Here is a 27,937-nt window from a genome sequence, read left to right on the forward strand (position 1 = left end):
TTGGCCACTGTCAGTAGACAGGATACTGGGCTTGATGGACCTTGGTCTGATTCAGTATGGCCATTCTTATATTCTTACTCAGATTCTTATTTTTTACATTTTTATTATGTTAGAAAATGATGACTGATACATTTCTTATTTACTAGATGATATTTTTTACTTCTTATTTGTGTCAAGCACTATCTGGAAAAAAAATTATCAAAACATATTTTGCATTTAAAACCTACTATTTTATTAAACAGAGGAAGTATTATCTATAGTTAGTAAATTGAACTGATTGTTTTTGGTCACCATGTCCTTCAAGATTTTAGAATTAGTAGATTTCATCCTCTCACACCTAGTTTTTATTCATAGATCGGAAGAGGAAAACAGGCCTTTCCGCTTTTTTCACTCCCAATTGGTTTCTTACTGCTGAATGAACTAGCCATTGAACTAAAGTACTTGAATACACTGAAATGAAGAAAATGCTCTCTTTCTGAACCTGCAGAAGAGGCTTCTAGAGTTCGAGAGTGAAATTCCTCTTGAACACTATCAGAGAAGAAGTGAATGACCAGTATTGGTCTACTACATTCATGGTACAAAAATTCTTAGAAAATAGGAAATTATATCACTTCCTATCCCATTTCCAAGTAGATATACAATGTAACTCCAAAACAAAGACTCTGTAAAGGTTTTTGTTAATACAGTATGGAGGCGTCTGTAGAGACTCCCATAGTTAAGTTTGCATTGGTGAGCAGGGATGTAAAAGGAAGTGATATTGGTGGGGGAGCTGGGGAAAAGTGATGGTTAAGTTTCGGGAGGCTAACTTGAGGAGGAGAGGAGAGGAGAGGAGAGGAGCTCTGCTTTGACTAACCATCTATTAGTTCTATTAGATAATCTGTGCTTCACCCTGCTTCCCTGAGGGAGAATCAGTTTCCAAATGACATAAGGCTAGTTTTAGGCATTGACCATAGTGAGGGGCATTGCTGAGCTGCAGTTCCCCAGGGGGAGCTCCAGAAGGCGGACATAGAGGCAGTGAAGTTGCTTGTACTACATAATGTTGTAGGATGCAGACTACTACTGCCTTTTGTCCTGGCCAGCCAGTTTTGCTGGCTGGTGTATATGGGGGTGCAGCTATGACTTAACCTTCTCACAACTCTTTTTGCAGTGCCGTGCACTCCCGGAAGACTAAAGAGGGTGCAGCTGCTAAATTCTCTTGAACACATGGGCTGGAATTGTGTCTGGGTCTTACATAGGCCATGCAAGGATGGAAGTCTTCCTGTGCCATCTCCCCTCCCCCCACCCTCACCCCACTACACATTCACATAAGGGCCAGGCATAATCTAGCCCTTACTTTGTCATTTTGCCATTATTGGAACCATTTAGCTGTGATTATGCCATAACTGAGTAACCTGGTGATTTTATCCTTCCTCACTCTTTTCCATTTTTTGTTACATTTGTCGCGTCTAAAACTAGATAGCAAGCTCTTTGGAGCAGGGACTGTGGTGAGGAGGGGTGTCTTTGTCCTTTAAAGCATCTAGCATGCTATTGGATGCTGTATAAATTATAATGAGACCACCTTCAGCCTCCAGTAGTCTAGGAGGAGTTCCCTGCATTTATTCAGGTTTATTCAAATTATGTATTGGGTGCTATATATTAAGAAGACTCCATAATTTTAAAAAGCTAGGTAATGCATCTAATAAATAATTCATGATGTTATTAATTACAGTATTAGAGTTGTCTAGCACTGTCATTCTCCAGAAACTGCCTAAAGGCCAGGAGGCTTTTCTTTTAATCATCTAATTAGTGAGAGGATGACAAGCCAAAGCTATTTTCTAACATCACGGCGTGTGAGTGTTTGTTGGGAATGAGGAAATGTTTTCCTGGAGAAATAAACGGGATGCCTTAGTTCAAATGTGGATGACCGTCCTAAATGAACATCAGAATTCCGCATTTAGACATTTAAAACAACACTTCATGAGTATTGTTGTGCCTACCTGGTATCCAGTCATTTAAATTAATTTGGTCACATGGGTATAACTGAGGACAGAAATGTATACATATAAATTACAATACCCATTCAATATTAAAAAATACAACATTCGATATCCATTATATTTCCATACATTAATCTCCACTACCTGGCACCAGATGAGAATGATAGCATTTTAGACCCACTTTGCACAGGTACAAATGACTCCACAGTGGGCAAGATGACAGCAAATCAGGCCCTAACTCTTCATCAAAGCCAGTCAGGTTCAGATGCTCAACTGGAATAACAAGCTTGACACTTCAAAGAAGAATTCATGTGATCACTTCTGCACTTCTCACAGGCGCTCACTGAAAATCCATACATCAGACGCTGTGGTATTTGGGTCACTTGCATGCCTCTGCACATAAAGACTTGCCATCTGATACTCTGCGTCACTTTTTCTTATTGTTCATACATGCTCAGATATTCTATCTGTTACTCTGTGGTCCTCCTTGAATCCTGCTCCCATAGAGACACATCACAACATAATTGTAGGACAAAGTTAATGATTTAGTACAACTTTTTAATGCAAGCATACCTAGACTTCTCCTGTTTGAGGTCCTGGAGCTTTAATCTGTACCATCCTTTGGACATTACTGCCTTAATTCATATATTGTTTGGATAATACGGATGATTGAAGACCAGCTAGCTGCGTATTTGGATTGTTTTCCTCTTAGCGTGTTTTTTACACACAGCCCAGCTTAGATGATTTTTAGAGATGTGGCTGGGGCAGGTAAGTAAATTGGCACTGAAAAGGCAAATTTTTGATTCTTTATGGGCCCTTATTTGATGGGAGTAGGAAAAAGTCCGTTTTCAAAATTATCTATTTTTTTTACCTCTTGGAAACTTAGTGGCCTTAGCGGTTGTTGAGCGTCTGTCTTTTGTGTTAGATGTAATGGTTGATAACTGTAGTCTTTAAAAGTCCCCTGGCACCTCTTGCAGAAATTGGGGTGTTAGCTAGTGTTCTGGATAAATCTCTGTATGAGTAATTATGCATGCGGCCCATTTAGATTTCTCCCTGCAACTACCGTCAGACACCCTGGCTTAATTCCATCCCTGGTGTATGTAACACTATCCATGGTGTGATGTATTTATTTGTTTATTGGATAATGAGTTCCACTAGTATTTATGTAATGTCTTCCCTCCTCCTCTCCTCTCCAAAATAGGTCTCAGATCACTAACTGAATTCTCTGAAGAATTTCTCCGTACACGTAGTCTAAATGGTAGTTAATGGACTTCCTTTAGGGATGAATTTGGCCTTATCATTTTCTTTTCCTGTCCTTGACCATAGTGCAGCATTGCTATGCTCTGTTAAAAAGTCAGTGTTTCACCCAGCTAACTGTACTTCACCGGTACCTATGTATTTATATGACCTCAACATCATTGCATCAGAGCAGTAAAGAAGTGAAGTGAATTCTGTGCATAGACACTGAATTAAACACTGAAAAGAATTAATGGGCCTTTATTATGGTTTCCCTGAGAAATCTTACTCTCAGAAAGTTTTTCCTGATATTCAGACTAAATTTTACTTTTCTTAATTTTCTCTCATTACTACTGACATTCTTTAGGGCAATCCTACATAATTTTTCTCTTTCCTTATTCAATATGTATAGACTATAATATATTGTGTGAGAGATTGTAAAGCATTTTAGAATTCCTCAGGATGAATGGCACTATATAAAGGTAAGATATTCATTATTATTTTCATGAATTAGAATGCACAGTAGTAGTGACAAACCAGCCTCTGAGGAGTTGAGTCTGACCTAAGCTCGGATCTAGGAACTGGCCAGTGTGACCATGATTTAGTCATACTAAACACAGCACTAAAATTAATCTTTAATAGTTTGGTTGGCACTGTGTCACGTAAGCTGAAAACAATAAGCAAGAGAGCATCAGACAAAGGACACTTTGAGTGTTTTGCTACCCTCTGTGCGTAGCATGTAGAATCATAGGCGCCAACTCCATGGGTGCTCATTGGAGGTTTGTAAAAAACCTCAACCTCCCTAGGTAATTTGTTCCAGTGCTTACCTACCCTTACAGTTAGCAGGTTTTTTCTAGTGTCTAACCTAAATCTCCCTGGCTGCAATTTAAGCACATCACTTCTTGTGTTGTTCTCAGTGAAGAACAATTGATCATTCTCCTCTCTATAACAACCTTTTATGTACTTGAAGACTATCATGTCTCCTCTCAGTTTTCTCTTCTCCACACTAAACAAATCCAGTTTTTTCAATTTTTCCTCACAGGTCATGTTTTCTAGACTTCTAATCATTTTTTGTTGCTCTCCACTGGACTGGACTCAATACTCCAGCTGAGGTCTTATCAGTGCTGAGTAAACTGGAAAAATTACTTCTCGTGTTTTGCTTACAACACTGCTATTAATAATACCAGAATGATGTTCACTTTTTTTTGCAACAGTATTACACTGTTGACTCATACTTAATTTGTGATCCACTATACTCTTTCTTGCAGTACTCCTTCCTAGGCAGTCATTTTGTGTTTGTGCAATTGATTATTTCCTCCTACGCATAGTACTTTGCATTTGTCCTTATTGATTTTCACCTATTTATTTCAGACCACTTCTCCATGGAAAACTGAATAGGTGCATCAGAGTACACCACGTATGAGTGTCAGGGAGTCATATCCTTTTTCACTATTTCTGTGAAAATGAGCACTTCAAAAAAAATCTCCAAAGGTATTTTTAAGGACAGATTTTTTAATTATAAAGGGTTTCTTTTCTTTCATGTGTGATTACAAATGTAACACAGAGTCTATGACAATGACTAATGGTCTATAAATACCTAAGACAGTTATCATACTGTTGATATCATGCTTACAGAAATGTAGGCCATGGACAGGTAGTGAAGACATTGTTAAAAAGAGATCAGCGTGGAGAAGTGAAGGGAAGTGGTACTCATAATAACTTGCCCCCTCTCTATTCAGTCTCCCCAATCCCTGATGGCTGTTGCCCATACCCTTGCTGCCACTGTCTCCTCTCCAGGCTCCTGTCCCATTTCTCATTCTCTGAGGGGCACGTAGGCACAGACTGGATACTAATGCTGCTTCTAGTAACACTCATTTCTGTTCAGATAGCCATGCAGCTTTGAGGAAATCATGTGATGGGCTACTCCCTGCCTCCTATCCTTGGCATTCTTCCTTTAAAACCACAGAGCTGAAGCCACATAATGCTGGTGGGTAGGGGGGAGGAGGGATAGCTTGGTGGTTTGAACATTGTCCTGCAAAACCCGGGGTTGTGAGGGATCTGGGGCAAAATCGGTACTTGGTCCTGCTACTGAAGACAGGGGGCTGGACTCAATGACCTTTCGGGGTCCCTTCCCATTATATATATATATATATTTATTTATTTATTTATTTTAAGGGGTCCCTTCCCATTATATGAGATAGGTGTGTATATATATATATATTATATTTTATTTATTTTGGTGAAGAGAGGCTTTTCGGGCTCACAGGAAGGGGGAAGGGGACATGTTCAGTGGTTCTGCTTCCTCTCTGTATTTAGGGCAGGAATGGGCAAAGTTTTTGGCCCAAGGGCCACATCTGGGAATAGAAATTGTATGGTGGGCTCACAAAATTTGGGTTGGGGTGTGGGAGGGGGTGAGAGCTCTGATTGAGGGTGCAGGTCCAGTGTGGGGCCAAAAATAAAGAGTTCAGGTTGCAGGAGGGGGATCAGGGCTGGGGCTGGTGATGAGGGGTTTGGGGTGCAGGAGGGTGCTGTGGGCTGGGATCGAGGGGTTCAGAGGTGGGGATGGGGATCAGGGCTGGGGCAGGGGGTTAGGGCACGGGGAGAGGCTCAGGTGTGCAGGCTCCAGGCAGCGCTTACCTCAAGCAGCTCCTGGAAGCAGCAGCATGTCCCTTCTCCGGCTCCTATGCAGAGGCATGGCCAGGCGGGTCTGCCCACTGCTCTGTCCACAGGCATCACCCCTGCAGCTCCCATTGGCTGTGGTTCCCGGCCAGTGGGAGCTGTGGGGACGGCGCTTGGGGCAGGGGCCACATGCAGAATGGAGCTCTCTGGCTGCCCCTATGTGTAAGAGCCGGAGGAGGGCCATGCCGCTGCTTCCGGGAGCCGCATGAAGCAGCCGCTGACCCTGCTCCCCAGCTGGAGCTCTGAAGCCCACTCTCCAGAGGGAGCTCGAGGGCCAGATTAAAACAGCTGGCGGGCTGAATCCAGCCCGCAGGTCGTAGTTTGCCCACCCGATTTAGGGGCTGATCCAAAGCCAAATGAAGATAACAGAGACACTCCCATAAACTTCAGTATGCTTTGAATCAGACCCTTTAGAGGGTACCATTCACAAAACTACACTTACACTATACTCTGTAAATAAAGCTGGACACTCAAAAATATTATTGTTTTCTCCTTAAAGTTCCCATCCTGCTAGCTGTTGAGCATCCTCCAGTTCCATTAACTTTGGTGAGAATGGATGCATCCCAGCACCTAGTAGGATCAGGCCTTTACTACATATCCACTCCCTCTGTGCACACTCTACTATAACCAAAAAGGGAATGATTTTCCTTGTCTTTATTCAGAGATGGGCCTGAGCCACAAAATTCAGATTCAAACTTTACCAAAGCTGAGTGGGTTTTGTATCTGGGTTTTGATTCACCCCACTGTAGAGATACAGGTGATTTGCAAAGTCTGGATCCAGATTTGAACATCCCTGCATCTCAATTTTATTGTTTTCTCTTCGTGCTGGTGGCCATCACAGCGTCCACTCAACTTCTCTAACCTTTTCTATAACCTCTTCTTGCCTATTTCAGCAATTAACTGGCCAGCCCATGAAGAGAACCTAGATGACTGCAGTCACTAAGGAGTTACAGTTTGCGCACACAACTAGGAGAAATTTTGGATGTGTGTAGGCAGCCAATAAAAGAGGAGATAAACAATGCAGCTGACTCATACCCAGCGAGGCTTAGACTGTGATTGCATCACTGTTCCAGGCAGATCACAGCTCTTTGTTGCAGTCGCACTAGCTCACTCCTGTAGTCTCTATGCCCAAACGTCTGGAGGTAAGTCTCAATATTCTTTGTATGTTTGTTTTCACTTCTTTTATTTGGACACTGAAACATTAAATTAGCCCCCAGCCACATTTCCTTCATATGGATGGAAACACTTTCACTGTGAATTAAGCGTAAAGGTAGTTTTTAAAGGATCAGCTCTTGTAATGCAGGATTTTCCAGTGTGTTTCAATGAGACATTTAAAGCCTCTCACAACTTTCTGTAGTCCCCCTCATCCAAACCGCCAGCCTTGACAAGCTGTGGTTAGAAACCACATCATACTGTGGGCAGTAAAATGATATTGGATTTTAAAAGGAGTAAAATCTCTATACCCAGAAGAGCAGAGCTGTTGGTAGTGCAGCACTGAGAGCTTTTTTCCCAATGAAGGATTCTTTTGCTTCCCATTTAGGGATTGATTTTGCCACCTTACTGACATTAAATAGTACCTTAATCTGTGATTAGTCCCACTGACTAGTTCTGAAATAAGGTAGTTCCCAATATATGTAAAGGTAGCAAAACTGGGGTTTCTGATTTTAAGGTCAGATCCTCACTCGATGTAAATCGGCAATTTACAGATGAGTTGAGAATCTTGCCCAAACCTCTAGGTATATGGGGGGAAATGCTGCTTCCAGCTGTAATTCATTTGTATAAAAACAACAAGTGGTGAAAACAGATGTCATTCTGGTTTCAAAACCTCTTTGGTCAGGGTTAGATTTTGCAAAACCAAAAGGTTGGGGTGATTCAGACTTGGTTCTCTTTTTATTTGTGCCACCAAAGTTTCAATAATTGATTCCAGTTTTACCTAGTTCTCTTAAAATAAAAATAAGCAAAACCAGGAGCGATTTGGAGCCAAGACTCATTATTAGACTCTTTTGAACCCGAACATTTAGAGATTTGAGTAAATGATTCTGGTTTACACATTTTTAGAGATGAAAAATTATTTTGGTTTTGCAAACCTTTTGATTGTTTATTTTTCTTCACAGAAACCAAAACTAAATTTAGGTTCCACTTTATCCAATCCCCATAATATTTGAGGAATAAATGGTTCTTTTTTTTTGCCTGTCTCTGATTTGGAAGAGCTTTGTGTAATTTTGCACGTAAAATGACTGGCCTGGCTCTGTTGGTCTCATGCTATATTGGATGTGTCCTTTACAAAGTACACTGCTTGAAGCAGATGTAGGATGTGTATTTACAAAGTACACTGCTTGAAGTAGATGTATATGAAAAAATATATTATGTACTTAACCTCTTCATTTTGGGCATCAGAGAAATCTCATGTGTCTGAAATATTTCCTTCCGCATAGTTGTTGCTATCCAGCATAATAATTCGTTCATAGCAGCATAGAGAGGATCAATCACAATTCTGCAAAGTCATTCTGGGAGGCCATTATGTAGCTACTGAATGAGTGCCTTGTTTTAATAGTTCCTGCCGAAACCACAGCTAGTGCCTTCAGATTCAGTCTAGAATATTGTTGTTTAAAATAAAAAACAAAAGGTTTAATCCATCTCATTGCATCAAACTTACATTAGATTGGGGAATTTTATTAGTCAACCAATGGACATTTTAGTCTGATTATTATATGAATTAGGGTAGCACTTGGAGGCATTAATGGAGTTTGGGACCCCATTATGCTTTAGGTCAGGGGTTCTCAACCTTTTTCTTTCTCAGTGCCTTCCCCCCATCCCCCGCTATAAAAATTCCACAGCCCAGCTGCACCACCAAAACTGCTTTTTTCTGCATATAAAAGCCAGGGCCAGCGATAGGGGGTAGTAAGCAGGGCAATTGCCTGGGGCCCTGTGAAGCTAAGTTGCTCAGGCTTCGGCATCAGCCCTGGGCCCTAGCAAGTCTAATGCTGTCCCTGCTTGGTGGACCCCATGAAACCTGCTTGCGGCCCCTGAGTGGGCCCCAGACCCCTGGTTGAGAACCACTGATCTAGGTGATATCAATCTACAGTGTAACAGCCAGACTCTGCTTGGAAGACCTTGCAATTTAATTAGGCAAAATAGACAAAGGATAAAATAAAGGTGTGTGGTTATTCCCATTTTGTAGATGCTCAGCAGAGTCACTGAGAGATTATGATTTGCTCAAGATCACACAGGCTTTCTGTGGCAGGGTTGGGAACTAGAATCAGACCTTCTGCATCCTAGTTTAATGCCTTAACCACAAGACCACACTTTAGCTGAACTCTCAACTTAAAAAGAGAGTTCTCAACTTACACCCCTTACTCGCTACTTAAATCTGCAGTTTAGAGCAGCATTAATTCCTGCATGGCTTTCTTAGTGGAAATCTGCTGAGTCTGAGGGGAGCATTCCATTTTGAGCTCTTATGAGCCTCTGATCTCTAACCATGCACTATTCTCATAAATGGGCTTCTGAAGACCCCTTTTCTTCCCTTTCTGTTTTCCTTGTCTCAGCTGTGTCTGTTCTTGTTGCTTTCTTTCAGCACTAAGTATAGTGGATTTTTATGCTCACTATATTTTTAAAACATCCTCACCTGTTATTAATAACACCTGACTCATACATTAACACAAAGTGGCTGTGTGGGAGGTTGTTATCTCTAGTCAATGTGTATTAAGGCACATATGCACGTGGCCCTAGGGATCTACTATATATAACCGATGGGCCAAATTCTCTGCTGCTGTAAATGGGCACAGCTCCACTGACTTCAGTAGAGTTTTGCCAATATACCACATTAGGGAATTTGGCCTTTTGTTTTGCTGTTCTATTGACATACAGTATTCTAGTAAATAACGGCACATCTGTAAAGGGCATGACTCTGGAGGTAGATTGGAATGGATTACTGCAGTGTTTCCCAAACTTGGGACGCCGCTTGTTTAGGGAAACCCCTTGGCAGTCCAGGCTGGTTTGTTTCCTGGCCGCGTCCACAGTCCAGCCGATCGCAGCTCCCACTGGCCATGGTTCACCGCTCCAGGCCAACGAGAGCTGCTGGAAGTGGCGCAGGCCGAGGGATGTGCTGGCTGCCACTTCCAGCAGCTCCCATTGGCCTAGAGTGGCGAACTGCGGCCAGTGGGAGCCGCGATTGGCCAGATCTGTGGACGTGGCAGGTAAACAAACCAGCCTGGCCCACCAGGGGCTTTCCCTAAACAAGCAGTGTCCCAAGTTTGGGAAACACTGGATTACTGCATTATTACAGTTTTTCATGGGAATTATCTTTCTGTCCAGCATGGAACTGTAAGAATTTTGATCTGTTGTTTCCCCAAATTATAAACACTATCCTTGGAAGTCAAGCATTGTATTATATTAATGTAAATAGTGCCCCCATATTTCCAGGTGATTATAATGAGAACCAGCCATAATATTGAGCTTAGCGCCTCTTATTTACAAAGGGTAAGTAAACCTCAGGATCTCCCTGTGTGGTAGATAGATTTTTTCCCTATCTTTAAAGGACAATCTGACCCAGAGCATGGTAATACAAAGCTTTTTGAATGAAGGTGAAGAGTAGTTTGGGGAACAAAATGTGGTGCAACTTCAGTGTACTTTGGCAATGATAAAAAAAGCAAATCTAAGGATGTCTGTTTTTCTTCATTTCAGTCCCCCCACTAAACAGCAGAAAATGGCCAATCTGATGCCTGTAATAGCCCAGGAAGAGCTGGATAACTTTATCTTCACCAGGACAAGTTCTGGCTTCGCCCTCAAAGCCTTTCATGCTCCTCAGAACATTAACATATCACTGAAGCTGCTGACCAGCCAGAATACAACAGAGAGGTGGGTATCATATTTGATGTACTATATAAACAGCTCAGGAGGACAGTAGTGCAAAGAGGGGACCAACATGGACTGTAGCATTTCTGACCCCAGTTCACCTTTCCACGTCAGTGGCTCCCAACTGATTAACAGAGACAAAGTGAAAGAAATACATTGAATTGCATTAGATGAGAAAGTTGACATATGTAATGACAATGGGGCTTATTATTAATAGTGTTGTGATTGCACCAAAGGACTTCAATCCATGTTCAGTGCACCATTGTACAATGCATTATACAAACAAACACAAAGAGCTCACAATCTAAGTTTCAGACAAAACATGATAGGTGAATAAAGGAACACATACGAGAAGAAAGGGAGAATGGACAGTTGCAGTAGAGATAGGATTGAGTGCATATATTAGTCATAACCACAAACTCTGTCACAAATGGATGTCAGCCTAACACTCACATAACTCCAATTTAATTCATTGGAGTCACAGGCTTATAGGGATTTTGAGGTCAGGCTCATACTATTTTTTAATGGTGTGGGACCAAATCACTCTAGTGAATGCACTCATTAGGCTCTCAGTTTCTTAAAAGGGCATCTAAGAGCAGAACATGAGAAGAAGAGGAGAAGTGTAGCTCCTTAGCTGGTTTTTGTAAGAGGTCTGCTTAAACTGAAAAATTCAGATTTCAAATATCTTAAAGTAGGATATGGAGAGGTTGATTTTTCCAAAACAAAGATAGGAACAATTTATCTAATCCAACTCACATTTCAAACACCCCCTAAAATTCTTGGGTTACTTGCATCCAAGGTTCCCATGTTTGGTCTTTGGTTGTGCTTCAGTCTAAATTCTTTCATTTATGGCATCCAAATTTTAATCTTGAAACAAGAACGAGTCTGCCTTTAGTCAGGGTCTCTATAGGGCTCAGGGCCCTGATCCGAATCCCACTGACATCAATGGAAAGACTTCCATGGAGGTTGGATCAGGCCAAAAATGGATTAAGTTTGAGTGTTCTGCTTTTTTATGTTTTAAATTCAATAGAACTGCAATAACTTACTAATCTAAAATAAGAATATATTTATTTGGTAGTTTTTTCTAAAAGGCTTGCCCTCTTTCCCCTGTTTGCTCCCCACTTTTTGTTTAAATAAAAAAAAGTTATATCAGACAAAAAAAGCTAATAATTTATTTTCTCCTTTCTGGATTTAAAGTGCTATTTTAGTTATAAAAGTGATTATGGGAAAATGAACCTTCTTATTCATATCTGCTCTTTAAATGTCAAGTCTCTGTTTGTTCCTCTCCCCACCCACCCACACTATTACCACTGTAGAGTGAACCCAGCAATGAGAATAAGATGGATTCTATCCTGCCCATCATTTGAACTGCTAACCTAGTTCCAATGGTAGAAATCCATATTGTTAATAATGATGTTAAGAGGCAGAAATAAGCACAATTTGTATATAAACTTTGGAGACACAATTTATTTATAAACACGAGTATTAACATACTGAATATCCATTATGTTTGCAATGAAAAGGCTATTTTCCTTCCTTAAAAAAGAACCCAACTTGGACTGCCTGGCCTGATTTTTCTAAACAATGCATGTTCAGTTGTATATGTGAAAAGTGCTTGCACAGCTGCACATCTAACTTGAGTGTGCTGTTACTGCCACTGCCCATGCAATATCCATTCACAAATACATTTGATCTGGAAATCAGTGACCCCCAAATATGGAACCCACAATGTAATTTTTAGTCGCTTCTTCCTATAACTGCATTTTTATATACTTCCCTGAATTGTATATCACATGCACACCAGAGAGGATTCCAACAAAAAGCAAAAATACAGGAAGCAACTTTTACTATGATAGGACTGTGCTACACCTGTTAGTCCCTGTCTTACATTTCCACCATGCATTTCACAGTATTGTGCTCCAGCAGAAGGGCAGTTACCAGCAGCCTCTTGGGCACTGGCAAGCAGTGCTGGGCTATATAATGATGGGTGAGAAATTTGATCCACACCTGCTTAAAATAGTTTTTAGAGAATTTTTCTGAAATAGTCTCCCTCCTGTGTTAGCAGTTGCTGGGGGGAGTGGGAACAGGAGCTGGTTTGGAAAACAGAGGCTAGTTTGAGGAGTTGTCGGATATCTCCCAGTCTCTTACACCAGTACATAGGACAGATCAGGGAATGGGCATCAGTTCAGGGATAAAAAAATCTCCTGCATGCTGCTGAGGCTGATCAGGGACCAGGAGCCATTGCATACAGTTAGGAAGCAAGTACTAGAGGGTCCAGGGTGCTAGCATTACCAGTAGAGTCATCTGGCTAAATCCTGATGTCTTTACTCAGTTTTTACGTAGGCATACTCCCACTAAAGTCGATGAGACTGTCACTGAGTTCAACGGAAGTTTGCTGAAGCATGAGGAATCTAAGTTAAGATCTTAAGATTTATCAAAGAGTACCTACTGCAATAAATATATCCTACAGGCTAAAAACATACATAGAATAGCAAATCTGTGATTTACATGGTGTGCAATGTTTGGGACTGAATTAAGTTCCCAAACTTTGAAACAGTTGGTATCAAAAGCCAAACTATGCAGCTGGACCCTCTTCCTAAATATACAGATTTGTTTTTCAACAGGAAACGGTAACTGGGGTTAGTCTTTAAAATAATGACAGGGGTTGAAATCCTGGTCCTATTGAATTTTACCATTAATTTCTATGGGCTGAAGATTTCATGCATAGAATCAGCAATTCAGAACATATTAGAGATGGGATCATATTTTTAAAGTTAAATGCAACTTAGGGAGGAGTGATCCTGTAGCACAGGTGGCCAGCCTGAGCCTGAGAAGGAGCCAGAATTTACCAATGTACATTGCCAAAGAGCCACAGTAATATGTCAGCAGCCCCCTGCATCAGCTCCACCCCTTGCCCGCTGCTCCCAGCACCTCCCACCCACCGGCAGCCCCACTGATCAGCACCTCTCCCTCCCTCCCCACACATCCTGATCAACTGTTTTGTGGCATGCAGAAGGCTCTGTGGGGGGAGGAGCGAGGGCACAGCAGGCTCAGGTGTGGGAAGGGGTGAAGTGGGGGCAGGGCCTGTGGCAGAGCCAGGGGTTGAGCAGTGAGCACCCCCCTGGCACATTGGAATGTTGGCACTTGTAGCTCCAGCCCCAGAGTCGGTGCCCATACAAGGAGCCGCATATTAACTTCTGAAGAGTTGCATGTGGCTCTGGAGCCACAGGTTGGCCACCCTGGCTGTAGCAGAACCAGTTCATTTATCTTCCTTGAAACTGAACATTCTGATCTGATCCACAGATCAGTGCTACCATTGTACAACTGAACAAATTAGTTATTGTCTGAAATTCTCAAATAGTCTTAATCTGCTACCGATTAGCAAAATCTGTTTTCCTTATACTTCTTAAAATACATCCCGCTGAATTTAAGTCTAAATCCAATCTGAGTAGAAGCAGATGCAGCTCCACTAAGTCCCTAAAGTTACACCTGTCACTTTCACTAGGTCTAAATTTGGCCTCATGGCTTTACCTTTACTCTCTTATGTGGTTTGATCCCATCCATACAGGCTATGACTGAAGCCGGTAGAATTTGCAGTGTGGAAGGGACCTCACTGATGGCATGAGGAAAGCACACTTTATGGGGAACAGCAGGAAAAAAAATCAGTTCAGACCGGTCATTTCTTGTTAGTTTAACTGTCCCAAACATTCTTCCTGCCCTTGCATTTTAGATCCTGATAAATATATTTTGATACTAATGGAACTAGCTTCTTTCTTGTACATTTTACAGTTTTAATATGAAAGATGCTTTGTACTCCAGAAAACATTGTTGGTATTAAACACCAGATAATGGTAGTGGTGGGAAAACTCTACCAAGTCATCCTTCTTTCCAGTATCACACAATATGACTGTTACTCAACATGTCTGTCTGAAATGCTGCCTCTTTAATCCCTGTTCTCTGCTTGCAGTGAGTTGAAGGTGCTGCTGCAAGATGTAGCAAACACACGACGCGTTCAGTCTGAACAGCTCCTGCCTTCTCTTGGGATCTACCAATCTCAGGGACTTCTGGGGGTCGTGACTGAATGGATGTGCAATGGATCCCTCCACTCACTCATCCACGAGGTAAGGAAGAGTAGGGATCTTTTAGAGGGGCTCCTTTATGGGTATTAAAACTGTTTAGAAGCTAGGGCAATAATAAAATGAGCAAACTATACCTCAGTTATGGATATTAATTTTACAGTAGTGTTGCTAATACTTTTCATGTGTAGATCTCAATAGATAGTGTGAATAATGACTGCTTTATAATTCTAAAAGATATATATATATATATACATATTGTGAAATATTACACTGAAATAAATGTTGATTTTTAGCACCACCTGTACCCAGAATTGCCTTTTCCCCTACTTATGCGGATCCTGTCAGATGTGGCTGAAGGATTATATCATCTCCATAGGCTAGACCCTCCTCTCCTCCACTACAGCCTGAAACCCTCCAATGTCCTTTTGGATACACAATATAGAGCTAAGGTGAGGCCCTTTTACATTTAGTTTTTTGTCTTCATTATTTTCTTGACATGAAACCAGAACAACTTCTCCAAAGGTATGCTTGATTATAGGATTATTTATCAGACATCTATCCTAACATAAAATACCAGATCAATATTTGATAGCAATAATGCTATATTGTTGCTACAATTCACCTTTCACTCTTTTCTACAGATAACAGATTATGGTCTAACCTCCTGGAGGAAGCAGCAAAGATCAGTCCTGCAGAACTGCAATAGAAGCTGCTGGGATTTGGTATACCTTTCTCCTGAAATACTTGAAGGAGGTGTACCCTCACAAGAAGGAGATATTTACAGGTTAGTACAGGTTTTTAAGAGAAAGTTATAGCTAAAAGAGATCTACTTCTGGAGAGCAATTCACATAGTATTGAATTAAATGTTTCTTTCAAGAAAATATTGTAAAATTATACTACAGTGAAACCTACAGAACACAGTATTCCATTCAAATAACAGCTGTTACAAATATCATATCTGCATAACATTCCAGACTAGGAATATTGCAGCATTTAGTTAAACTTGAAATTCCTAATGTTTGAAGGAAATTATTTCAATACAATTTGTTATATTAAAAATTAAGACTTACAGCCCTACCTTTAGGTTAAGCAATTGCCAAACTTCAGCTTCAAAATATTAATTTACAGTAAAAAAAGTAGAATACTGCTGCGGATGACATGCTATGAAGTATATTCTCATCTTGATGCTTATATTAGATTTACTTGAATAAATTAAAAGGAGTTCTATGCACACAAGGAGAGAGTGACAAATCCTTGTAGGTGAAGGACTAGTGTTTAGCAAAACTTACGTTTTTTTTAAACATACCCTTTTCAGATAGGAGACCAAACTTTCAACTGTAGCTACTAAACTGATTCTGTGTTTTCAAGTATCTGTGCAAAACTTAATCTGCCTACAAAAATAGACATGCCTTAGACATCAGGTAGTCAAGCAGCAAGAGTTAAGTTTCCAAATTCTTTCAGTTTGAATAATATAAAGTTTTATAAATATCTGAAGATTCTTTTTATAAATGCTAGCATTGGAGCCTAAATGTCCAATGTGGGTGCCAAAACTGTAGACCCAATTATTTGCACACACAAGTGCGATCCTCTTAGAAATGTATCATCAACAAGTCAAGTAGTTAGATTTTTAAATGGCTGCTGTTGGTGGTGTAGACAGTTGTGCCAATATTTAATATTTAGGCACAATTATTGGATGCTTGGTTGAGATCTAGTTAAAAATAAGAATGATTTTTATCTTGATGTCCCTTTAAGGTCCTGTGGAATCTCTTCTGAAAGAACTCATTATGCCTAATCAGGCATTACCTTTTAATTGAAATGACTTTCATAAAGAATGCATGTTATTTACTCCACCGTCTTGTCTACCACACATCTAAAGGGCACATACATGATACTCTGGATGAATGACAAGCAAAAAATAGCAACTGTGTGACTCTTCATGGCTGGCACCACAGAGTCTATGACAAACTTTATACCTAATATTATGTAGGCCAATTTTCTAGTGTTAGATCTTTTATTTTTGTCATGGAGCCAACAACTTCAGCTCCTTTTCTATTGTCATCAAAGCAGTGAGCAAAAATTAGTCATATTATATATGTATTTAATAACACCTATGAATGATGTGATTGTTCCTCTGTTGTCCATGAAGAATACATTTGAGCCTCACTTTCAGATGGCATAATTCCCATTCTCGGGTGTCACACCTTTTTAATTATAGATATTTGGAAGTGACTGGTATTACATGAGACCTGTGTGTGTCCAGCAGTGGTATGACATGGAATATACTTTTTGTTTTGCATATATGTCCAAGTGTTTTTACACCAATATTGATGTTGATTTAAGTACATTTAAATGTTAGAGTGACATTTCCTAGAAGTTACAAATGGGAAAAAAAGATCTAGGACCCGATGCAGATTTCACTGATGTAAAGAAAGATTCATTGGGCTTTAGATCAAGCTTTTAGTGGGTCAGCTAGTTCATTCCCTTGTCAGTATGCTCAACACTACCAATCACTTCATAATTACTGCAGCTAAAAAAAGAGGAAGTGAAAGGCTTTGAAACCCACAAATGGAAATTAGGTGAGGTATTTTAGAAAATAATCTATAGAATTTAAGAGCAAGGCTTTCCCCTGAAACAGAATTTTAGCTGGTCTTTGTTATATCCCTTGAGTATTGTATAAGGACAGCTCAATTGGAAACTGAAATATAATAGTATGCAAAAATGGAAATCCTGCTAATAAGGAAGGGCATAGTGCAGGGGTGGGCAAATGTTTTGGCCCGAGGGCCACATCTGGGAGGGGAAATTGTATGCAGGGCCATGAATGTAGGACTGGGGCAAGGAGTTGGGGTGTGGGAGGGAGTCCGGGGCATTGGGGGGGTACAGGGTGCAGGAAGGGGCTCAGGACCAGGGGTTGGGGTACAAGAGGGGTGTGGGGTGCAAGAGAGGGCTCAGAGCAGCGAGTTGGGGTGCAGGAGGGGTGCAAGGTGCTGCAGGGAGCTCAGGGCAGGGGGTTGGGGGCTCAGGGCACGGGGTTGGGGTGCAGGAGGGGATGTGGAGTGCAGGAGGGGGCTCAGAGCAGGGGGTTAGGGTGTGGGGTGCAGGAGAGGTGCAGGCTTATGCCTGATGCTGCTTACCTCAAGCAGCTCCAGGGTGGCAGCGGCATGCAGCAGAGCTAAGGCAGGCTCCCTGCCTGCTCTGGCCCCATGCCGCTCCCAGAAGTGGCCAGCATGTCCAGCAGTGGCTCCTGGGGTTGGGGTGGGGCAGGTGGCTGCGCTGCGCACTGCCCTTTCCTGTGGGTATCACTCCTGAAGCTCCCATTGGCTGCAGTTCCCCATTCCTGGCCAATGGGAGCTGCACGAGGCAGAGCCTGCAGGCGAGGGCAGTGCACAGAGCCGTCTTCCTGCCCCTCCTCCAGAGGCCATAGGGATGTGGTGCCAGCCGCTTCCAGGAGTGGCACAGGGCCAGGGCAGGCAGGTAGCTTGCCTTAGCCCTGCTGCACCACGGGGCTGGCAATCCTGTGGGCCCGATTGAAAGCCGTGACAGGTCGGATCTGGCCCGCAGGCTGTAGTTTGCCTTCCCCTGACTTAGTGTAACATGGAAAATACCCTTTCTTTGAACTAATGAACTCAATTTTTCAGTAAGTAATCATAACACCAACACAGATTCCAAATTAACAAGCACAATTTCACTATTGTTTGCCTCTAGCTTTGGAATGCTATGTTGGGAAAGTGTAAGCAGACAGAAACCTTTTGAAGGTACGTATTTCTCTCTTTCTTGATGGTTAATTATCTTTTTCTGAGTTTATCCTTCTCTAAGCAACATTGATACCAACAGATCTGTCTTTTCAGACCTCGCTTTATCTCAAATCCCTATCACAGTGCTTGGAAGGATTAATTTTTGATCAGTAAGTGTCAGAAAATACTGATTTCAACGTACACACACAAACTAACAAAAATATTTCCAATGATAGTTGAAATTTACAGATAGGCAAAGTAAGAAAAATGTTGCTTGATAACTTACTAGAGTTTGATTTAAGGATATTTACTTTGTATATTTTGACATGTGATATTGGCAATTTGTGTTTGAATGGTTATAAAACTTTAACTTTTTGAACCTCAACATCAACTGTCATTAAATAATTGTCTGACACACTCATAATTTTCTGCAACTGTAAAAATTCAATAAAATTGGGAAAAACTTAAAAATAAACAGTATTATCTGTCAAAATTATAAAAAATCAAATTCTGACAACAGTGTATCTCAATAATGCACAGTTCCATAGCTCTGCATCTCTTGTAGGGAGTACTAGCCCCAAATGAAGGTTCTTATTGTAAAAAAAACAGATACTTTCTCAGGGGTAGCTTTAATGGCATAAAGAACAGGAGTACTTGCAGCACCTTAGAGACTTATGCTCAAATAAATCTGTTAGTCTCTAAGGTGCCGCAAGTACTCCTGTTCTTTTTGCAGATACAGACTAACACAGCTGCTATTCTGAAACCTGTCTCTAATGGCATAGTTTTTACTATGTACTACCTAAGCCTGTTCACTGTAGCACCCTATTAAATTGTTATTTTGATCTTTCTGCTTATCTTTAATGCATAGCAACAGCTCTTTGGCTTGTGACACTCAGCATATTAACATCACAATCCAGCATACTGACATTAGGCAGCATTTTAGGGTATGTCTACACTGGAGCTGGAGAGTATAATTTCCAGTTTGAGTGACACACTCACGCTAGCCCTGATCCAACTAATACGCTAAAAATTAAAGTGTAGCCATGGCAGCATGAGTGGTGGGAAGGGCTACCTGCTCAAGTACAGTCCCAGTCAATCAGAGCTAGTGCAGGTAGGCCTACTCAAGCTGGAAATTACATCAGTGTAGACATTTCCTTAGTGGCAAGTAACTTGTCCAGTGAGTAGAATTGAGCCTTTATACATGTTTAAAAATCAATGAGAGTTTCAGATCTCAAATAGGAACTTTTAGTTCCTGCTAGACTTATATTACTATAAAATATGCTACTTTCTGCTTATTTTATACCAGAAAATGAAAATGAGGAATTTTACAGAATTGTAGATCTTTAAAGCACTGTATAATAGACTGAAAATTATCCCCATTTTACCGATAAGGAAACAGAGGCAGTGGTACATAATTTGTTTATCATGACAGCGAGAGCTGACAACTAGACTTTCGAGTGCTGATTCCTGTCCCATTCTCATTCCTTTAAACCATGGCTCCTTTTAACTTATAGTAAACATACTTTAAAGAAGGATCTTTTCTAATCTCTCTTGAGTTCTATGAAAGTGACAGTGCTGTATCATGTTCCTGAATATGATCCTTCTTACTCCTTCTCTTACAGCTGATTGGTCTAGCAATGAGATTTCAGTTTGAGCATTCAGGTGTGAAGAAGTATGTGCCTCTGTACTTGATTACCAAACTACATTACAGTTAGACCATTTTCCAGATAGAGGAGAGTACTATCTACCTATGGGACTTTCTTTTTCACTACATGGTCCAAGGAAAGGAAACTACCTGCTTGCCTGTGGTGCACTAAACACTGCAGAACCCAAGAATCAGGGGTTTTGAAAGCAGCAAGATGTGGAACTTTTCCTGGCAATTGTTTAATCACTATTTCTATTAAATATGACTCTAAAACAAGTCACATTACATTTGTATAGCACTTTTCATCCAAAAGGGTCCTAAATATCATACACATTTATTTATGAGAATCGCTTCACCATCTCTCGAGTGGAACATATAACTATTCAACGCACACTAACATTGCACAACCCTTTTGGACAAAAAATGAAGGATAGTGTATCCAACTAAAATTGCAGAGAGAATGAAGGTCGGTGGGATGCAGTTACCCCTGCGAGACTCTGGCCATTACAGCAGGGCTAGCAAACATCCTCATTCTTACAAAGAGTGCCATGGAAACTTAAATGACCACAAGTGGTCAGGCTCATGATTTTACATCTCTTCAAATTTCCTTAGTGATTTCTCAAGACATGCAGGGCTCCTGCAAAATTCATCAACAAATACCCCATACACCTCATTTTCCATATGTAATGTTCCACAAGTTCAGCCTCTCATTTTCTACTATGAATGATGAGGAGAATTATATACTTGTGTATTTCAACCACCAGCCTGTTCTCAAGTACAGAATATGCAGGCATATGCCATAGGGAGAGGTGAGGGGGGCAGCATGCTGTAATTTTGCAATCACATTTGTGAGGTTGTGTGTGCGTGTACATGATGTCAGAATAAGCCAGTGTCTTTGCTGATCACAAGTCACCTAGCAGATTACTCTGTTTTTTATCTACATAACGGCTTTCATTTTGGCAGACTTTATAGGCTCAGATTAAAAATACTATGTACAATATACTTACGCAAGGAGGTGCTTTCATATTTTTTTCACTGCCATTTTGTAGCAGCCCAGAGAAACTAGATTCTTTTGCGCATAAAGGGAACAATTTTTTTTTTTAAATTTGCACTCAGAATTGCATACAGAACTGTGTAGTTAGGCTGCACACACAGTAACTATAACTGCAAATAGAGTATTTGTGCATGCAGGTTACCAGTTATGCATGTATACTCAGTTGTGACTTATTGCTTAAACAACCCTTCCAACCAGAAATAAATGGACTACTGCCGGTAGGTATAAATGAGTATTGTCACAGCTGGTCAAGCTTTACTTAAGAGTGTGTTATTGGGTTTTTATTTTTGTTTTTAGAGAGTAGTCTTAGTTTTAAAATACAGAAAATAACCTGCACTAAACATTATCTTAAAATAGTTCTGAGGGTTTAAACTTTTAAATAACATTTTCTCATTCTCTTGCAGGCAAAAAAAACCTGCTGGAAGTTGTGACAGGAGTCTGTAGTGGCCTGCGGCCTGGGACTGAAGCAGAGTATATACAGAGCAATTTGCCTCAGAGAAATAGGCTGTTACAGCTCATCATACTGTGCTGGCACCAAGACCCAGATTACAGGCCCCAAACTGCAGGTAACATTCAATATTTGCTCTCCCTTGTTGCTATCACAAACAGTTTGAGTGTCCTAAGTAATGCAGTGTTGTTGTAGACCTGAAGCTCTGTGTGAGCTCGAAAGCTTGTCTCTCTCACCAACAGAAGTTGGTCCAATAAAAGATATTACCTCACACACCTTGTCTCTTTAATGTCCTAGATCATTGTACAGTAATGATGGCACAATAGAATGTTGTAACCCCAGTGTGAGATGAAACAGTTGGGGCACTGTCACCAGCATACTGTAGTGTTTTGGTTTGGGTTTTTTTCTTAATAAGGATGCCGTGCCCTCCTGTTAGGGTGACCAGATAGTAAATGTGAAAAATTGGGACGGGGTGGGGGGTAATAGGAGCCTATATAAGAAAAAGACTCAAAAATCGGGATTGTCCCTATAAAATCGGGACATCTGGTCACCCTACCTCCTGTAAGGTGGCTTAGTCATTTCAAGATTTTTAGTTTAAATATAGTGTAGTAAATTTAGCATAGATAAAGGCTAGGAAATTACTGGAGATTGCCAGCTAAATTCAGTATTTGAAGAATGGCTGATTTACCTTTAACAATCCCATCTCAAATTAATCACCATTCCCACTAGAACAAATCCCACTGTTGTTTAAGTCAGAGAAGCTATATTATACCAGCTGAGGCTTTAATTCTCTGTTTCTAAAAAGACAGCCCAGAAACATGAATGATAAACTATGGCCACGATTTTTCAGACCTGTACACAGAAGTGTCCAACTAGCCATCCGCACATGCTTTTACTGTGATTGCTTTGTGTAGTCATGAATAAATTAGGTACAAATATGCAGGTTTTTGTGTGCACATTTCTGAAAATCTGATCCTAATTTGTTTATATTAGATCAAAAAATAAAAATATATAAGGCAAAGTTAGTTAGAGGTGATTTAAAAGATTTTAATATGATTGCAACAGAATAATTAAATCAGTGGAAGCACATTGGTGCATAGATATTTGCTTATTTGGATATGCATACATCCTGCATTTAAAATGCATTTTTCTTCCCACAGAATGTGCAGAACTCTTAAGGAGAATTTTGAGCGCTTTTAGCAAGGAGAAGATTTCCAGTGCAATCTACACTTTGATTGATGCAAAGGTTAGTGCAAAATTCAGATATGGTCCCATACAATTGCATCGCCTGCTTTCTGTGATTTCCATCTTTGAAATCAAACAGGAATTTGTCTCTTTGTTATTGCTTCAAAGGGCTATAAGTTAAAATTTCAAGATCAATCCTGAAGAGCGGATAGAGCTAAAATACTTCGATCCAACATTTAAACTCAGCCTCAAAAGTTTAATCCAGGATTCACAAGTGAGACTGTCCATACTGTATTACTGTTAAGTATGCATGAGTCACAGACAGTTGGAGGGCCCCCTCACACTGTTCTTTCAGCACTAGCAAATAGAAGGATGGTTCTAGGTTAACCAGATGTGTTAGTGCACTAGCCTTTCATCTCTGAAGTCCCCAAGTCAGTTTCTGCCTGAGGTTACTTGTAAAATGCAGCTTCATCCTAGTATCCATTCCCAAAATCAATCAGGCCACAGCATAGCTGTGAGTGAATATTAGTCTCAGTTACATCAGGTCCAGGTCTGGGACCGCAGAGCAGTGTCTGATGTCAGGATTGAGATCAGTTATCAGTACAGCCTGGAGGGAAGGTAGCACAGGATACTGATGCAGCTGGGATTTCTCATGGTACTAAACTCACAATCTGTGAAGTGAAAAATGCAAAAAGTCTCCTGGTTTTACCGCACTTGTGCTGGATTCTGACTTGATGAGGATAGTCTTGTATCCCAGATTTTGGGAGATTTTATACTTCTTCAGAACTCGAAGTTGTAGAGGCTGCAATTTGAGAAATGGGAGGTGTGGTTTGCGGAAGACCAGATGTAGAAGTACCCCATAAAAGGAGAAGGAGCTCCCAAGCATAAGTCTTTGTGGTGGCATGACATTTATGACGTGATTTTTGTAATATACCAAAAAAGCCCCTGTTTTCCCCAACGCCCACAGTGATGAATATGAAATAAATACCTGTAGAGAGAGGCACAACAACCCAATATTGTTTCAGTGGGTAACAGAACTGTACTCTGGGTGATTTTACTCCTAGTTGCAGATCATGTGGTGTACATGCCTGATATTTTGGCAGTACTTGCATGAACAGGGTCAGCTCCAGGCACCAGCGTAGGAAGCTGGTGCTTGAGGCGGCCAATTCAAAGGGGCGGCACTCTGTCCGATATCAGGGCAGCATGTCCGGGTCTTCGGCAGGGATTTGGCGGCGGGTCCCTCATTCCCACTCTTCGAGCTGCTGCTGAATTGTCACCGAAGAGGAAGAGAGGGAGGACCTGCTGCTGTATAAGCGGCGCGATTGAGCTGCCGCCCAAGTGCTGCCACACATCTTTGTTTTTTTTCCACTTGGGGAAGCAGAAAAGCTGGAGCCGGCCCTGTCCATGAATATTCAATGTATGATTTTTTTAGTCTCATTTGGACTGAATGTTGTATATATTTTACTGAGTGTATTTTTTTTGTTTCAGGAGAGAGCAGTAAATGCCTGCAAAGGCTCAGTTCCACACATGCGTCAGACACATGTGCACAACCTAGAGGTGAGCAAACTCTGTCTTCTTACATATGCACTCGGGGAGGAAAATTTTTCAAGGGTATCTTACTCCCATTATCAAAAGTGACTTAGGCATTTAGACTCCCTAAGGGAGGCTGCCTAGTAGGGAGGTCTTTTCTATCAAGAAGATAGAAGTAATTTCTTATCCATTTTCATCCCTGTCAGGTCGTCTGTGCACAGAAAAACAGCAACCGGCTTATCGACAAGTGTGTCCATCTAACAGCACAGGACTTGTCAACTGTTCTTGACAGCCCTGCAGGAAGAGAGAAGGCTAATCAGATGGCACTTGCAGATATCACTACGCCAAACACAACACAAAAAAGAGGTATGCAGGACTGACCATCTTGAGATGTTTTTACCTCCAAGTACTATCAAAATATTAAACAATTACTTGTTGGCTCAGTATCCATAAAAACATGCCAAATGTCTCCCTCTTCAGAGTACAACTGTGATATAACTCTTGATATAACCAGAGTAACAGAGTCCTCTGCAGTAGCAAGAGTCTGCCTTGAGAATTGCAGTGGTGCAAGATTTTTGCAACCATTCCTCCACAGGGAGAACTCACAGCTAGCCAGTGTATTCCCATACGTGAGTGGACATTCACTGGGTTCAGTGGTATAAACCAGGAAGCCATAAAATTTGCTGATTTAGTGTACACCCTGAACACCCTCCACCAGTCAGACACCTGTGGTGCTCTGACCACAACTTAAAGCTGCCCTTCCGTGGCATTCCAAGAACTGCCTGCTCTTCCCTAGAGAGCAAATCCATCCTGGGTCTAGTGGACCCTGCTGGAACAGAGAGGGCAATTTCTTTTGCCTTTGCCACCATGAATGAATCTAGCCCTCTACCAAAGTACTTATGTGGCCCTCAATCACCACAGTACTTTTCTCTACTTTCTAATACCTGCTGTCAAATATCTCCACATTAGAAAGTAATTGCTTTGGAAGAGTCCCATCTCTTCAGAAGTCCACAAATGATTCATGTTAGCCATTCCTACCTGACCACAGCCTTCTGTTTTTTCACTGTGGCCTTGTCTTGGCAAATTTTTGACAAAGTATTTAAACCCGTGTGCATTTCATGTATATAAGCGGACTGGAGGTGTTGACTTAAACATTTCTTCTTTGTTCTTTGATGGTTTTATTTACAAGATCTGAGCCACAGAAAATCTGTTACACCTCCACCCCGATATAACGCTGTCCTCAGGAGCCAAAAAATCTTACTGCATTATAGGTGAAGCCATGTTATACTGAACTTGCTTTGATCCACCAGAGCATGCACCCCCCACCCTCAGCGCTGCTTTATGGCATTATATCTGAATTTATGTTATATCGGGTCGAGTTATATTGGGGTAGAGGTGTATCTATCTTTGGTGTATCTATCTTTGGTGTATCTATCTGAATACATGGGACTTATGATACAGGTTTCTTAATACTTAGTACTGAAATAGATTAGTGGCTATTCCTTTTGGATAGAACAGGATTTTCCTCAATTTCATCCACAAATGTACAGTAGTCCACAACTATAATCAACAAGTTAAAAGGACACTGGCAACTCAGATGTAGCCCAAAGTTTACATATTTTTAAAACCTTCTATAAAATCTACAACCCACAGAACAGTTTCTAGAATTAAAACTCAGTTGAAACATTTGACCTAGACATTCAGTTGCAATGTTATTAATTTATTTGTATCAAGGATGCTCTATCAAGCACCAGGGCTCCATTGTGCTAGATGCTGTACAAACATATAACAAAAAAAGATTGTAGCTCTTCGGGGCAGGAACAAAGTATGAGATCCAAACACTGCAACACCAAAAAGCTGACTAAACAAAAGTGACTGACAATATTCAAGACGAGATAAAAAAAATTTCCACTTTTAATTCAGTAACCCATGCACATTCTTTTTTTCAGTATATGATTAAGTTTAGTGTCCCTTATACATTTCTAATTTTACAAACAAAAATGTATTATTTGGCCACATACAACAGTCCCATTATGTGTAGTGTAACAGGTGGTATCGTGCTTGAAAAGATGATGCTCCACTCCTGGGAATTCATCATCCATACTCTTGCATAAAACAATTTTCTTAAAGTGTGAGAGATGGAGTATGTACATAACATGTCAAAACTTCATAAGAGGGAGGATCTAGCAGCAAGTGTTCACAGGATGTAATATTTACAGACAAGTTAGTCCTCTAAACTCTGTTTTAATTAGAGATCCAGAACTATCCATTGATGAATCTCTATTATGTTCAGCTGTAGTCCAGTTTAAAAGTTTTATCTCACCCATCTTTATTTGTTCCCAGTTCATCCGGGCAGTAGAGAATCAGCTCTGCAGCATTCCTTTCCCACTCCTTGTACTTCTGATCCACATGCAAGCAGAGAAGATGATGCTCAGTGTCAAAGGGACCCAAAGGTGTGGCAGCAGCAGCCACTACAGTTATTACTGCCACCTGAGCACAGTCCCCATCATAGCCAATTTCAAAGCACACAGTTTGAGCAAACATTAACAGGTGAGATTCCAAAGAGAAGTTTGGTCCAAAAACCAGAAGCTACTGGTAATGTGGTATAGTAATATTTTACTTTGCCACACTTTCGCCAGTGTTTCCGATAAAAACTGTACTTTGGCCATATTCTTGTGTATTTACTGGTAATTAGTGTAATTCCTCTGAAGTTGATACTTACCATTGTAAGAAACAGGATACTGGACTAGATGGACCATGGGTCTGTTCCCGTGTGGTAATTCCTGTGTTACTAAAAGCTCAGACTTTGGCCTTCAAAGCCAACTTTTGTTCAGAATAGGCACATTGTTCAGAAGTGGGCTTTCACTGGAAAGGGGTCTAAAGAAAAACTTCACAAAAAATAGCAAGTTTTATGGTGAAATAGGCCCACTGAGTTTATAACAAATGGGGAAAAAAATCTATTGTATGTGGTTTAATCTTTCATTGTGACAGTTTCAAACATCTCCAGCAAGGTAGTTCTTGGGGATGCAAAAGGTTAGTTGGAAAAAGACTTCCCTTCCACCTCACCGCTTTCTTTGGGCAATCTTCCTACTGAGCAGATATGGATAAGGCTGACTTTTGGTCTGTGAAAGCTGCCTCTTTTTTCCATAATGAAAAAGTTTGTAAAAACAATCTTGTACCTTTTTATTCAAGGTCCTTGCTGCAAAGGCAACTGCTGCCAGATCCTAGCCTGTGGGCGACAGACTATCTTGAGCTGCATGACAGAAGGGCGCCTCAACCACATTCTTGATGTCCTTCGCTCTCAGCAAGTATTGTCTAAAATGGACTATGAAGTGATCACCTCTTTCCCCACCCTGACAAGCCGCACTCGTGCTTTGTTGGACACTTGCCTCTGCCTTGGAGAGGGGGCAGCTCAGGTTGTAGTGACTGTACTCTCAACTAGCAAATGTAGCCCTCTGGCACGAGGCAACCACATCACAGACAGCTCTGCTAAATTAAATAGACGACTGCAGTGACTTAA

The 27,937-nt window shown here is 40.9% G+C and overlaps 1 protein-coding gene across 4 annotated transcripts; it reads left to right on the top strand.

The window, feature by feature from the left end:
• Nucleotides 1-1,672: 1,672 nt before the first annotated feature.
• LOC115660536 (receptor-interacting serine/threonine-protein kinase 2-like) lies at nt 1,673-27,937 on the top strand. Of its 4 annotated transcripts, XM_030582023.1 has the most exons (15): nt 1,673-3,694; nt 4,584-4,703; nt 5,098-5,199; nt 6,785-7,033; nt 10,575-10,748; nt 14,713-14,866; nt 15,118-15,273; nt 15,466-15,608; nt 18,527-18,576; nt 21,659-21,820; nt 22,863-22,948; nt 24,376-24,444; nt 24,624-24,783; nt 26,761-26,967; nt 27,610-27,937. In XM_030582023.1, exons 5-15 carry the CDS (start codon nt 10,597-10,599, stop codon nt 27,930-27,932), a joined length of 1,662 nt encoding a protein of 553 aa, XP_030437883.1. In that variant the 5' UTR covers nt 1,673-3,694; nt 4,584-4,703; nt 5,098-5,199; nt 6,785-7,033; nt 10,575-10,596; the 3' UTR covers nt 27,933-27,937. The 4 variants fall into 4 exon arrangements, with proteins under 4 accessions (XP_030437883.1, XP_030437885.1, XP_030437882.1 ...); XM_030582025.1 differs by lacking the exon at nt 1,673-3,694 and having other exon boundaries at nt 4,528-4,703; nt 6,785-7,037; XM_030582022.1 differs by lacking the exon at nt 1,673-3,694 and having other exon boundaries at nt 4,528-4,703.

Source organism: Gopherus evgoodei, chromosome 12, assembly GCF_007399415.2.
Source record: "Gopherus evgoodei ecotype Sinaloan lineage chromosome 12, rGopEvg1_v1.p, whole genome shotgun sequence".
NCBI lineage: Eukaryota > Metazoa > Chordata > Testudines > Testudinidae > Gopherus > Gopherus evgoodei.

What these genes read in the sequence shown, in the direction of transcription:
- LOC115660536 (XM_030582025.1), top strand. Translation starts at nt 6,910, where the DNA reads ATGCAGCTGACTCATACCCAGCGAGGCTTAGACTGTGATTGCATCACT. An exon ending in TCCACTCACTCATCCACGAG is followed by an intron (nt 14,867 to 15,117) that starts GTAAGGAAGAGT and finishes GTTGATTTTTAG; the next exon opens with CACCACCTGTACCCAGAATT. An exon ending in CAAGAAGGAGATATTTACAG is followed by an intron (nt 15,609 to 18,526) that starts GTTAGTACAGGT and finishes GTTTGCCTCTAG; the next exon opens with CTTTGGAATGCTATGTTGGG.